Here is a 15,043-nt window from a genome sequence, read left to right on the forward strand (position 1 = left end):
AGGAAAAGCGCTGTTCCGCCCATGCGCGACGTGCGGCTTGAAAAAAGTTTACGAGGGGGACGGACATACGGATTGTATATATTGCCTCCACCCTCATCATTCGGCGGATAACTGCGACATATGCAAAGGGTTTTCTCAAAAAACCCTCAAAGACCGCAGTCGACGACTGGTGGCATGGCTGAATGATGGAGCGGGGGCACACCCCCCTTCGGAGGTAGGCTCCACACAATCGGCAAAAACATCACGCCGCGCTACTTCGTCGGAACCACCGGCGAAGAAATCTCGACCGACGGAAAAAGAGTCGTCTGGAAGTCACTCAACTAGAGACTCCTCGTCAAAGAAATCATCTTCATCAAAGGAAAGGAAATCCTCCTCGGGCGATCATCATAGATCGACCACGAGTCGAGAGTCGAGTAAAAGCAAGCCAAGTGTGGAAAAGGCAGGACCGCCAAAACCACCTGCTAAGTCACCGTCGTCGACGGCGGCCCAGTCATCGGCCTCCACCCTGCCACAGGTGGCATCCACCGTCACGACGTCGACGATGGCCTCGTCGACGGGGGTTCTACAGGAGGCCTGGAGGCCTGAAGTTTTTGATCCGATCCCCCCGGATACTTTACTGCAAGAACAGGCTGTGTTACTGTCCTCGGAGGACGAGAATGAGAGAATAGCTGGTCCAGCAGACCTAGGGCTACGAGTGGCTGACAAGTCGTCGACGAGGGGATCCGTTATACCGGTATCTGCCCCTATTCTCAATCCTCAATCTGTTTTGTCGTTGGAAATTCTGTCCACGCTTCAATCGTTGTTAGTCGTTGGACCAGAGACTACCTCAGGCAAACCTGCCACAGTCACCCGTCGACGAGCCGGGCCCGTCCCGTCAACCGACGCACCTACGCACGCCAATCTCAGCACTGGCACAAGAGGAAGGTGAGCTGCCAGATTCGGAGTCTGACAGGGGAGTCATGTCGGATAACTCATCATCCCCCTCCAGGGATCCAACCTGGGAGTCAGAGGTGGAGTTGGAAACCCCTAGAAGCCCAGCTCACCCGTCCCCTCCGGACGACATTGCATCATTCCATTCTATGATGGAGAAGGCATGCAAAGAATTTGGTTTGTCCCAGGAAGAACAGAAAAAAGACTGTTTTTTGTTCGACCACATGGGTAAGAGAAGGAGGTCTGTGTTCTCGATACCAATACTAGACCATGTATGGAAGGAGGGGTTGCAGACAATGCGTCACCCGTTTTCAGAGCCGGCAGTGAAAGGACGCCTGGAAAAAAAGTTTACGGCTGCAGAGTCTACCCCCAAGTGTTTATCCTCCCAACCAACGCCAGACTCGGTGGTGTCGGCGGCAGCGGCGAGGAAGGCAAAGGCCCAGCACAAGTGCACAACGACTCCTGAGAACGAAGCGAGACGCCAAGATGCCTTTGGCAAAAAAGTGCTATCCGTGGGAGCGACCACAGTAAAGGCCGCAAACTCTCTGGCAATTGTTGCCAGATACGATAGGGAGATGTGGCACAGGCTAGCTCCGTTGCTTGATCATCTTCCGGAAGAGCATAGGAAGGCAGCGATGTTACTCGTCCGAGGAAGCCTCAAATCACGCAATAAACATTGCGGTGGACCTCACTGAGTCAGGCTTCAAGCACGTCAATAATGGGGTCGTATTACGTTGACAGTCATGGCTTAAGTGTACCTACTTCAGGCCAGAAGTACAATACAAAGTTTTAGATATGCCCTTTGAGGGAGACCTTCTTTTCGGTGAGAAGGTGGACGAAGCCCTAAAGGGAATGAAAGAGGACTCGGACACGGCACGTTCATTGGGTGCCCTCCAGAGTGGCAGAAACTACAAGTCTTTTCGTCCCTTTAGAGGGGCTTCAGGTAATTCAAGATTCTCTGCATCTGGAGACAGATCCTTTGGCAGATCAGCTTACCCCTCCCAGGGATACAGACGTGCCTCCCAAACGACAAACCGTCGCCGGAACTTCCAGACTTCCAGAAAAAGACCATCATATCCGTCGTCGTCGAGAGACAAGCAAAATAAAGATCAGCAGTGACATACAACACACCGTTCTGGGGGGGAAGAGTTTCAGCATATGTCGACGAATGTGAACGAATAACGACGGATCAATGGGTGCTGGATACTATAAGAAACGGACACTCTCTACAATTCAAACACAGCCCTCCGCAAATTCCACCTGCGTTCACCGCTCATTCCCATCTGAAGATACTGCAACAAGAGGTAACACTCATGTTAGCAAAGGGCGTGATAGAATTAGTTCCAACATCACAGAGAGGTCAAGGAGTCTACTCAAGATATTCCGTCGTAAAAAAGCCGAACGGCAAATGGCGTCCCGTTTTAGACTTACGCGATCTCAACAAATCTTTGAAGAGCCTAAAATTCAAGATGCTCACTCTGCAGGAAGTGATCCGCGCCGTTCAAGAGGGGGATTTTCTAGTGTCCCTGGATTTACAGGACGCGTATTTCCATATTCCAATGTGTCGGAAACACAGGAAATTCCCAAGATTTGTAATAGGGCGGACTCACTACCAATTCACGGTTCTTCCTTTTGGGCTCAAGACCTCTCCCAGAACCTTCACGAAATGCCTGGCTCCAGTAGCGGCCTGGCTAAGGAAGCAAGGCCACCATGTATACCCATACCTCGACGACTGGCTGGCTGGTAAGGGGATCCTCCCCAGCGTCGACCAACACAAGTTTACAAGCCACCATGCAGCTTCTACAACAGCTGGGATTCGCCATAAACTTCGAAAAATCCTCTCTGCAGCCATCGAGATCGCTGGTATTCCTGGGGGCACAGTTCGAGACCCAGTTAGGGCTAGTGAAACCTTCTCTCGACAGAACCTCAATCAATCAACAAGCATGCCGACTACGGCGAAACACCAAGATCTCAGTGAGAAAATACGTTTCGGTCCTAGGGACCATGGCATCCTGCATCCATCTGGTGGAAAACTGTCGCCTATTCATGAGGCCAGTCCAGGAATTCCTCGCGGACCGATGGACGCAGGCTCAAGGATCGTGGTCAGACAAGATAACCATAGACGACGACGACAAGCTGCTTCGGACCCTTCAGTGGTGGCAGAGTTTCCACAATCTGAACAACGGCGTACCCCTACAGGAGCCGGAGTTTCAGCGAACCATAGTCACGGATGCGTCCCTAACCGGATGGGGAGCTCACATGGGTGCTCTCCAAACGCAGGGTCGCTGGTCTCCAACGGAGTCACTCCTACACATAAACGTGTTAGAACTCAGAGCAGTACGATGGGCCTTGAAGGCATTCCTACCACACATCAAGGGCTCGCGAGTACGAATACTGACCGACAATACAACGGCCATGTTTTATCTGAGGAAACAAGGAGGGACGCGATCAAGAACTCTTTCCATAGAAGCCCAGAAAACATGGCATTGGGCATTAAAGCACGAAATTTCCATCGTGGCTCATCACCTTCCAGGAGAGAGGAACTCCCAAGCAGACTCCCTCAGCAGAAGCATGGCCCAGATACACGAGTGGGAAATGGACACAGTTCTCCTGATGAAAGTGTTCGAGAAATGGGGTCACCCCCCTCTGGACGCCTTTGCGACCAAAGACAACAAGAAATGCGAGCAATTCGCAAGCAGATGGCCTCAAGAGGGCTCCAGGGGGGAGGCATTCTCCTTCCCATGGACGGACATGTTCCTCTATGCTTTTCCCCCGTTCCCCCTCATACGGAGGATAATACAGTGGATACGCAGATACAATTGCCGGGTAATTCTAGTGACACCATACTGGCCAAGGCAACCGTGGTTCTCCGACCTGCTTCACCTGTCGCTGGAACATCCCATAGGGTTTCCGAAAGCCCCGAACCTACTATCCCGGGACAAAGGCACGGTGTGGCATCACGACCCGGACAGTCTCAACCTTACAGCCTGGCTCCTGACTTTTCGGTGTTCGGTGCTTTAGACGTTTCGGAGGATTTCAAAAAATTCTGCAGGCGGCTAGAGCCCCTTCTACAAACAAATCCTACTCCTATAAGTGGCAGAGGTTCTGCGAATGGTGTAGGGGACAACAGGGCCTACAACCGTTGTCGGTAACGCCGGAACATGTTCTACCTTACCTGCTTCTCTTGGCGGAGTGGGGATTATCCTTCGCATCGATAAAGGTGCACCTGGCGGCCATCTCGAGGTTCACAAGGAAAAGGCAGTCGTCTCCTCTATTTAGCGACAGACTTGTAAAACACTTCATGAGGGGTTTATTTCGAGCTTTTCCCCCGGAAAAACGTTCCCCCCCCCCGACTTGGAGTCTCAACACAGTGTTGGCAGGCTTAATGAAACCGCCTTTTGAGCCTATGGCCATGTCCGACAAAAAATTCATTTCGTGGAAGTTGGCATTCTTGATTGCTATCACATCAGCTGGAAGAATCTCGGAACTGCAAGCGCTGGTCGTAGACCCGCCATACCTAAGATTCTTTAAGGACAAAGTAGTCCTGGCAACTAATCCTATGTTCGTCCCAAAAGTTCCGACAGTGTATCACAAACACTCGTCCATTGTTCTCCCTACTTTCTTCGCCACACCATCATCGGCAGCAGAAAAAGCTCTTCATACCTTGGACGTTAAGAGGTCTCTGAAATTTTACCTACATCGTACACAGGAATTCAGGTCTACTAGACAACTGTTCGTCGCATATGGTCCGTCGACGAGATATAAGCAATCTCTAAACAAGGATTGGCTCAATGGGTCTCATCGACGATTGCGTTTTGTCACTCTTAAGGCCGGAAGGCCACTGCAAGGACATCCTAGAGCCCATTCTACAAGATCGATGTCCTCCTCAACAGCTTTATGGGCAGGAATTCCGTTGACGGACATATGCCAAGCTGCGGCATGGTCAGTGCCCCACACGTTTACCCGCCACTACTGCCTTGCCAGGCAGCATGCGGACGAGGTGCAGATGGGAAGAGCTGTCCTGCGCCATCTGTTTCAGTAAGGTAAGCTCCACGCTGTGGAGAATCTGTTGTCTACCTTTTTAATGACAGTTTATTTTAGGTGGGTAAGGTTATATGCGGTAACTTATTCCTACTGTACATATGCATTGTGTAGTATGTTGAGGGTATATTACATTACATTCTCACCGCCGTCTCAAGTGTTACTGCTATACAATCTATTCTAAGCATGTGAATCCATGAAAGATCCAATGCTGGAGAAGGGAATAGTTTCTTACCTATAACTCCATTTCTCCAGCATTGGTATCTTTCATGGATTCACATGCGCCCGCCAATCTCCCCGGAATGTAATGTATTTAATTGATAAATTTAACCCTTCCTACTTTGGAGGGGCCGAAATCTGAAGGGGAACCGTGGGGGCGGGCCTCTTATACGGGGACGGCCTACGGAGCATGCGTAGGCGGGTCCTAAAAGGACGTAGATGGGACACAAAAGTGTCAGAAGTTTTCCTAATGGAAAAGGCTATATATGTGTACCGAGGGGTCCCAGTCTGACGACTGGGAATATTCTAAGCATGTGAATCCATGAAAGATACCAATGTTGGAGAAATGGAGTTACAGGTAAGAAACTATTCCCTTCATAACACAACACTCCATCCATGGTGACATCACAGGTATAGCGTGCACTCTACAACGACATCACCACACTCAGTAATAAGAGGGAGACATACATTATAACACTTCTACTTCCTGCCTATCCAGACTCACTGAAGCCTAGGCAAAACACACAGACCTCCGCCTCCCAGAATGATGGAACAACCATGCTAGAAATGGCGAAAAAGGAAAGGAGAATTGTGCGCAAACGAGACTGTGAACATGTTCTGTGGTAAAAAATAAAACAATAGTTGGTAGATCACTTCCACTGCTACCAGCCAAAACTAGAAGGTTGTCTGTGACTAAAAAGTCACAGGAGCAGAGAGAAGGGGGATACTGTAAGGTGGTGTGTGCCAATCTCTCATAGTATAAAGTTTTATACTCTATCCTTAAAAACTGAAGTTACTCGAGGATAACAAGAGAATATCAAAAGAGAAACTAAAGGTTTCCCAGCAACACAATTTAAGTCTCTTCCTTTTTGAAAGAGGACATCATTTGAGATGCTTACAATATGTTTTTATAACTATACCAGTATGCACTGTTACGATTTCTTGAGATGTTTGGGGCATGTTCTAGCTTGAGGTTAAACCTACTGTCTAAAGTGACACATTTGTAATTGATATTTCTGTTAAGTTGAATGCCAGGTAAAAAAATCTTATTGTCGGCAATTACTTTTACAAGATAATTGAGCAAGGATGGGATTTTACATGGTTGAGTCTTTAGATGTGTCTGGGCTCACAAGCTAACGTACTACACAATGCTTGTATTTCCTTTATTCCTCTAATTTAAGTTTTAGTCATCAACTTTTAGAACTACTACTTCGATCCTCAGAGCAACAACAAAACTACTACATTTTAAAAGGAGGAGTTTAAAAAAAAGTTTTTTTTTTTTTACAGAGACGTTGAACGTGTGACAGTGGGCTGATTGAAATTTGAATTGTAACCTTGAGAATGGAACATTGATGAACATTGGTAGTGATTGGATATTAATTTGTTTTAGCATTTCTGGACATTGTTGAATATCGTTAAGGAATGAGGCATTAAGTGGTAATTGTGGTAGAGGGCTGTGAAACTCAACAGACTTGATATACAAAGTACTATACTAGTGGCAGTTGGACATTAAGATAGGATCTGAAGTGGAATAATAGAGGTTGGATTTAATCATTATTAACAGGCCAGATGAGCGCATGACGCTGACATCCTTTTGTGTCGTCTGATTAAGACTGTACTTGGCTTCATTTGTGTTTGCTGTCTTCACTGCCTCAGTCCTGTTAGCCCTCTGCTGATAGCCTGTCTTTTCATGCAGGGGTCCGTGTACCAGAAGACCAATGCTATGTCTGAAATCAAGCAAGTCAGCAAGGATGGCTTTTGGGCAAAGGCTCAGGTAAGTTATTTCGGATGTATACTGGGCATTGGCCTTGTCAAGGGGTAAGCATCTTTGAGCTGAGTGTGAGAGAACATACAACATGAACCACACAGATCAAATTGCCACTCGAATCCCTGCACCATTCCAATGAGTATTTGATTCCTTGAGTTTATGGGCTCTGTAACTGGGCCCAACTATAGAAGTGGCAGGCTCTTAATCTCTGGGCAAGTCCCATGAGCCGTCCAGTCTTACTAGTGACCAGCACAGTATACAAGTGCCAATTGCTCAACACTCCAATGCTGAAAGTGGCTGGTTCTGTATCCTTGGTCCATTCAACTGGCATGCTGTTCCCCTGCCAGTCAAGAGAATTCCAGCTCCAAACTGTCTTCCCTCTTGATATTTCATTTATCTGCTGCACTATTCACTCTATACTCTGTTCATTCCTCTCAGCCCTTGGCCTCTCTTGCCCCACCTGCTTCGATCTTTCTAACCTTTCCTAATGTTTTATCCTGGGCAGGTTCCACCTCTTGCTGTGTCACTTATGGTCTTAGCCCATCCAATGTGCTTTCTTAGCCCAAGTTCTCTCTCAGCCATCCTTTCATACTTGGCCAGGAGTTACCACTTCTTTGTGAGCAGGCTCAAAATATCCTTTCCGGACCAACTTCACCCTTATCTGTCCGCTTTCAAGAGATTGATGCTCTCCCTCTCCCTGCAACTAAACACATCCAACACTGAAACCCTCTTATTTGATGCCCCCTCACCATATGGACTTTCCCATGCCCCATTCCCCCTGAGCCTCTTCCACCTTTTGTTGTCAACCTTGTTATGATCCTAGACCCCTCCGCCCCCCAAGCCCCATCCCCCAACACCCCTCCAAAATCATGTTGTCCATGCCAATTTCTACTTACTTGTTTGAGTGGTCACTCAAAATGCTTGAAGTGCCCTAATGGCCTTTCTTTACTGTTTCAGAACTCCAATTACAGATGTGCTGAATTACCAAAATATGTTGCTGATGTTTGTACTATTTTTTGTTTTTTTTTGTAATTTCTTTAAACCTGTTATCTTTACAATTATTTTTTTCCTCCCTCAGAAAAATATTTACTTATTTTTTTTCTTTACCCTTTGTCTATTTCTTCAGTGTTTTAAAATGAGCTATTTGACATTAAAAATAATTATTTTAAAAAATCCTGTTCTAATCCAATCCTTTCTCCCACGAACCCTATGATCTTGTATTGCCAGTGTTCAGATGGATTTCTAGAATCGGGCCTGGTGGACAGATGTTCGGAGGCCACCCTAGTTATAGTGTTCAGGGGAAACTCTGAGTGCTTAGCCAAAACCCAATCAGGGTAGCAATGTTGAACAGTCACGGCTATTCTCAGCAGAGTGAGAGTGAGGTCAGGGGTCCACAATCAGTACACACTGTGAAACACACAAATCAATTTAGACAGGAATGTATACAAATACAATATTTAGTCTAGGCCTAAACACCCACTAAAAAAATGAAATACGCAGGTGATATTGAACAACACTCAATAAGAAACATATATACAGTCACCCTAGGTTCTTAAAAAGTATTCAGTGACTTGAATAATAAAGATAAGTAAAGTGATGCAGTAAGATGGAACCAAGTCACAAATATTCCCTAGTGTCAAAAGTCCAATCTCTATGAAGAGTGGGGCTCTGTGCCCAAAAGTCACAATGCTTCTCCCCAGAATGTATCTGATGCAAGTAAAATACTGTGTTGGTGTTTGCTCAAAAGAGATGCAGCAAAGTTACCAGTGTACAATGCATTTTTATCTTTCAGGTTTTAGTGCTGTGGTGGGACGACGCCTAAAAAAACAGTGGAATGGAAGGAGACAAAGAGACTTGTTCTCAATGTTATCATATGGAGGACAGGGGGAGACAAATGCTTTGCGTTCACTTCCCCCCTGACTGGGTCGACAGTGGGTAGTTTTCCACCATTGGTTCCAGTGAGATGTCTCAAGAGGATAGCTCGGGGGCAACGTGCTTGCCTTGGAAGCAAGACGACATGGAGCAACACAGGTTTGATCACTGAGTCCACGCTTAGAAACCTCTGGGTGTTAAGTGTGTTAGAAATAACCTATCGTATCATATGTGCCCAGGAGCGGCAGATGCACAGATTCTTCTGGTCGGTTCCAGGAGCAGAGTGCAATACTTGGCGTTTCACAAAGCACAGATGCAGCCCTCTTCAGGACACTTCATGGGACTGGGGAAGGCGAGTTCCAGCGGTGGCCACCGCACACAGTTGACGGCAGGCGTCATTCCATTTGTGGTTGTCGAAGTCCTCCAGAGCAGGCTCCCATGAGGCTGGGAGGCTGAAATTCAGAGACTAAACAGCGACTTATCGCACAGGCTGCCGACCACCAAAGTTCTGGCTGCAAATGCAGAACGGTGACTGTTCTGTCAAGGTAGCCCACTGGAGAGCTGGTCAGTCCACCGGGTGGTCTAGGGACCCTTCCAAAGTCTCAGGATGGCAGGATCCTCAAGCGTGCGTTGAGACTGGTTGGTCCCATCAGTCTAGGGTTTGAAGCACTGCACGGAGCCTTTGCAGATCAGGTAGTCCAACAGGGCTTCACCGGGCAAGGTGCAGGAAGGCATGCTGGGTCTCTTCAGAAGTATTCTTCGGATCTACAGTTGGCTCTTATATGAGGGATTCTTGACTCCAATGCTGATCTGAAGAAATGGCTGCATGAGTCGTCGTCTTATCCAAAATCCAGCCTGGAAGAAATTCCAAGCCCATCGATGGTAAGGGTCTGCACCATTCAAACAGGTTGTCCAGTCAGGGACAACTATTGGTTTCACTCATGTCCGATGCCTAGACTCACTGGCATCCCAGATGTGAAGTAGGACCAGATGATCCCATCCACTTCCAGAGACTGAGACAGACCCACATCACTAGTGTCCGAAAGTTGTAGCTTTCCCGGGCAAGTGCATGACCTTGACCTGGCAAGGCAGGAAGAAGGCCGAACTACAATGTGGCCAAAGAACAAGAGAAAATCTTGTTTCGTGGCCATTTTAGGGCACTAGCCACATTTAGTAGCCATACGTGGTAAATGCGAATGTGCACACTAGAAATAAAATAAAAATGGAAAAATCTATCTGTTTCCAGCTTGTCTTTAGGCATATATAAAAATTAGCAAAAATCCCAAATATAAAAAGCTAGTGTTAAATAAGAAAGTATCCCCATTGCATTGCAATGTAAGGTACTGTGTGTAAGTTTCAAGTTACTTTTTTGTGAGTCCAAAGGGAAACCCAGTTTCCCAGTACTGATCGTCTGAAGGACTGATCAGTTTCCACATAACAAATGTGTAAAAGGCCAGGGGAGTGAAGCTGAAGGCTTAATTTCCCTGTAAAGCATCAGGCAGGTTAAAAACAAAAGCAAAAGGTTTTGGGGTCCATATAGCTATGCATGGAACTGCAATTACTTACGCCCCTGACTCTGATTTTCCCAGGTGACTAGGTATGTTGACTGGGGGGGGTCGCTGAGGGTAGGTTGTCCCACCGTTGGATCCAATAGAAGGTACTGTGATGAATCCTGCAGAGTCCTCACAGAACCTCAGCCTAAAGTCTCCTCCCAGGTGGCCAGGGAACAGCAGTCTCTACCTGATCCTAACCCTAGGGGTGGTAGTACCCAGGTGGATCCACCTCGGAGAAGGCCCCCAAGGGAATAGGAGGGGTGTTCCTAGGAGAGACGCTGTATTTATCTTCGGAGGGCGAGAGATCCACGATGCCAGAATACCTAATGGCTTGGTCTCAAGAGTAAGGCTCCCCTTCCCAAAGGTACTTAAAATGTTAGTAATTCTAATCCTTATGATCGGCATAAGAATAGAACCTATATGGATCAGAACATTAATACCATCACTTCTGAGAAATGCAATTCCCCCTTTTGGTTTGAGCTGTGAAATTGAGAACCAACCATTAATGTCTATAAAACTCTGATCCTAGAGGTATGTTTTTTTAAAACCGATTGAGTTGGGTAAAGTTAAAACCGAAACCTGTGATGAAAAGAAGAATAAGACTGTTGGGTAATTAAGTCCCAGAATGCCATAGATACTGTGACGCGGAGAGGGGCTCCAAAGCACAGAATTGCAGTATGCAGTCTAGTGTTCCTCAACCTACATCTGAGCGGGAATTTTGATTTAAATCCCTCAGGTGCAGATTAGCAGCAAGCCGGGTGCAGAGGGTCGTAAAAGGGAGAAGTGCTGCTGTTGCAGGTTACCATGTCCACCTCTTGGCTGGCGAGCACCGGGGGACAAGAGGAGCCATGTGGGCTCCTTTTGGGGAAGGTGCGTTTCACGGTACTGCAACCCGAGCTGTGGGAAGCTCTGAATCCGACGAGCAAAGTGGCAGCAGCAGTGGGATACAGGGACACACAGGAAGAGACCAGTGAGTTGGCCTTTGACAGGTGACCAAGGGCTGTCAAAGGCTGGCTGCTTATACATTTTTAGAATACCGAACTAATGGAAGAGTGTTTTTGGCCCAATGCTCGTGTTGAGGGGGGAACCGAGAGGAGAAGGTTTATAATCATCATTATCAAAGTAAAAAGAGGACGATATTTAAGAAAAGCTGTAACTACCATTGCCCAGGGAAAGCCAAGGCAGTATTGAACCCAAAGTGTAACCACCATTGACAAAGTAATAAGGGGGCAATATTAAAACAAACTTGTAACCATCTTTGCCAAAGTAAAGAGGGCAATATTTGAGCCAGATAACCAGCATTGCCTATGCCCAAGAAAGTCCATTGGAAGTAAAAGGTAAAACCACTTTCTTATGAAGAGAGCTTCTCTGGAATGCCCCTCATCACCCCCATGAACATGACCGCCCGAAGACTCAAGAACGCAAAATGCAACTCACTGTTTGGACAGCCTCAGCAGGGCCAGTGACATCCACATATGCCAACAGATATTCTCTTAGACAATCATTCAAACCTTATCCAGTCAACGTCTTTATGGATACAGGTGCCACAACACTGATCGTGGATCCAAACACCTCCCTGGATCCGATGGACTAAATACCAAACATCCATTGTGCTGACGTCATTGTTGACACCACGATTTAGCAACGCTAGGCATGAAGCAAACTTGCATCCATGCATGAAGTTACACAGACACACACGTGCACACACGAAGAACATGCTTGTACAGTTCTGTAGATAGAGAACAGATACATATACATACTGTTGAAAGCCTTTTATTATTATTCTTATTAGCCAAACGCAGAACGCAAGGAAGAGATGCAGAGTAATCTTGCAGACGCTTATTGCAACTAAACATATGGAACTACAGGGTCCTATAAGGAGCTTGGAAGAGCCAAATATTGCTAACCTATAAGAAACGTAGCACTGTATAGATATATAGAAATCGTAGTATAACTAGTGAGGTTACATGACGCCATGAGCCGCGGGACGAGGGGCGAAGAAAAGCAGAATTAGGCTACCTGAAGCAGCAGGCCATGTCTCACAGCCAAGGTTGGCGATGAGCAGAACATTCCTGGGCCTTGCTGACAAGTAGCAACCTGCAAAATACTAGCATAAATCGTAGATCCTCACAAATTTCAGACCAGAGAGCTTGATATTGCGGTTTTTGACCACGTGGTTCAGCCGATCCAGTCAATGGTCATTCACCTGCGGTGGGAATATGAGCAGTTCCCAGCGAAACAGACAACGTTGCAATCCTGTGGGCACTCTCAAAGGCAAATTGGTAAACGGCTACACTGGGAACAGGCTCTCATCACCCTGAGAAGATGCACTGAGCACTGAGAACAGCGGGTCCCAGGCTTGCAGAGATCACCTCTCAGCCAATTGGGGAACACAAATCCAGGGGTGGATGACGGAGAGCAAGGGCCAGTGGTAATCCTGCGACCCGGCAACAATGTAATAGTTTTTGGGGAAGGGTCAGGCAAGCCACTTCACATGCAAGGGCCAATAGAGTAACGTCTATAGGTGCTGTGTATAGGCACTGCCACCCCAAACTATCCATGTACCCTCGTAGGTTTTTGGGGAAGAGCCCCATGTTGTGATGCAGTAACTGAACAAATTTGCCTGGCTCAGGAGCAATGATTTCGGGAGATTCTCAATGTCCTGTATTGTCCCTGTCTGGGTAATAAACTAAAGTTCTAACTTGCCCTTGGCCGAATCCTCCGTCTATGTACTTGGGGAGGGTTTGTTGGGCCCTTGGTGAGTGAACTGTGAGCTTGTAGTGTGAACCCCAGTCAAGTCCCTCTGGTATACCTAAGCGAACACTTGTCTTTTATTCAAGTTTCTCTCTACAACAATTACCTGGTGTGATCATGGAAATCCAAGGTGGCAGGAAAGTGGCCTTCCCCTGTGGAGAGTGTCAAGGGAGAGAGGATCACAACCCGCATTGCATGTAGCCAATCAATCTATGGAACAAACTGCATCAATGGGTGTTGTATTTTATGGAAGAAGTTGTGAATTTTACTGTTGAAAGTCAAAGACTTAAATGATGTTTGAAGTAAACCACACTGCAGAGTACTTGTAGTGTTAAGAGATTCTTCCTGACAGGCGAGTACACCAGAAAAAGAATTTAGTGGTTGTCCCGGCAGGTTAGTGAGCCAGTAAGAAGACCTTGAGATATTGCATTGTTGTTGAAGGTTGTGGTGTAAAGTAGCAAGGCCACTAATGTGTTTGAACTGTGATAAAACCATCCTGACCGAAATGTGTAAAAAGAAGTGTTTAGTAGTTGTCTTTCTCAGAGAAGAAAAGTCATATTGAAATATTCACTAGAAGCGTGAAGACAAAGACTTTTGGCTTGACAAACCAAAGCCTGTGGGAACTTCATGCTGAAGAGTGTTGAACTTTGTTTAATTATAAGACCATCCCAATGCCAAGTGAAACCCTCCAGGAGTGAAGGAACTTTGTGTTGGAAGCAAAACTTGGCTATTGGGAGGAACCTTTGTGTTAGCTTTTTGAAGTAGAACCTGATTATTAGAATTGACTTCAACCATTGGTACTTTTATGTGGAAATTTGACCTTAACCCTGGGGAAGAGGATCTGACCCTGGTTACAAGAGTATTTGGTTTGAATTATTTTGTTGAGTCGGAACAGCCATATAATTACCTAAATGTTTTTGTTGTATGTATAAGTGTGAGGAACGGATACCTTTTTATATTAGTTTTTTCCTTTTAGTTTTAATTTCATTGGAAGTGAAACCCACGTTGGGTTAGGGGAAAGCGGGACATTTATCACACCCATATAGATTAATAAAATGGCTTCTTGGGAAAAATCTCTATCAAGTTGTCTGCCTCACATTCATTTCTGACCCCTCACAGTGCCTAGGAGCTGTGGGTGCCAGTATTTTTCCAGTCTGTTCCAGGAGCAGAGTGCAACTCTGTGCGAAGAAGAAATGCAAAAGACACTGATGCAGACCTCTTCAGGACACTTCACCGGTCCGAGGAAGGAGAGTTCCAGCAATGGCTAACACATACGGGTGACAGCGGCCATCTTTCCAGTTGAGTTTGAAGACTAGGTGGCCCACTGGGGAGCTGGTCAGTCCACCAGGTGGTCCGGAACTCTTTAGAAAGGCTCTGGATTGCTGGATCCTCGAATGCGTTGAGACTGGTTGGTCTAACCAGTCCAAGTGTTGAAGCACCGCCTTCTCGGATCAGGTAGTCCAGCAATGATTTACCGGGCCAAACGCAAGAAGGGATACCAGGCCGCTTCAGGGAGTAGTCAACTGATTTTCAATTGGCTGCTTTTCTTCACAGGATACTTGGCTCCAAAGCTGACCCAAAAAATGGCTGCAGGGGTCCTCTTATCCTGTCTGGAAGCAAGTCCAAAGCCCACCAGTGATGAGTATCTGCGCCATTTCAAACAGCCAGCAGTGGTCCAGTCACCCACCCACCACTGTGGGTTTCACTCATGCCCCACACCTAGACTTTCTGGCTCCTCGGATGTGGAGTGGGTACAGACAGTCCCACCCACATCCCGGGGCCACACACCCCAAGTCAGAAGCAGCTTTCCCGGGAGAATTCCAGACCGTATAAGGATGTCCTGACCTGAGAAGGCAGGAAGTCCAAACAATATGGCCAAAGAACAAGCGCAAAATCTCATGGCACA

General features: G+C 46.8%; 1 protein-coding gene across 8 annotated transcripts in view; it reads left to right on the top strand.

Annotated features, from left to right (window-relative positions):
* The window catches only part of DBNL (drebrin like), a 374,852-nt gene that overhangs the window by 162,164 nt on the left and 197,645 nt on the right, over positions 1-15,043 (top strand). For all 8 annotated transcript variants that reach the window (XM_069618943.1, XM_069618942.1, XM_069618946.1 and 5 more), the window contains exon 6: positions 6,887-6,964. In XM_069618943.1, coding sequence (XP_069475044.1) covers positions 6,887-6,964 — 78 coding nt within the window. The remainder of the gene's footprint in view (positions 1-6,886; positions 6,965-15,043) is intronic.

Source organism: Ambystoma mexicanum, chromosome 10 (genome assembly GCF_040938575.1).
Source record: "Ambystoma mexicanum isolate Mex_15411 chromosome 10, UKY_AmexF1_1, whole genome shotgun sequence".
Lineage (NCBI taxonomy): Eukaryota > Metazoa > Chordata > Amphibia > Caudata > Ambystomatidae > Ambystoma > Ambystoma mexicanum.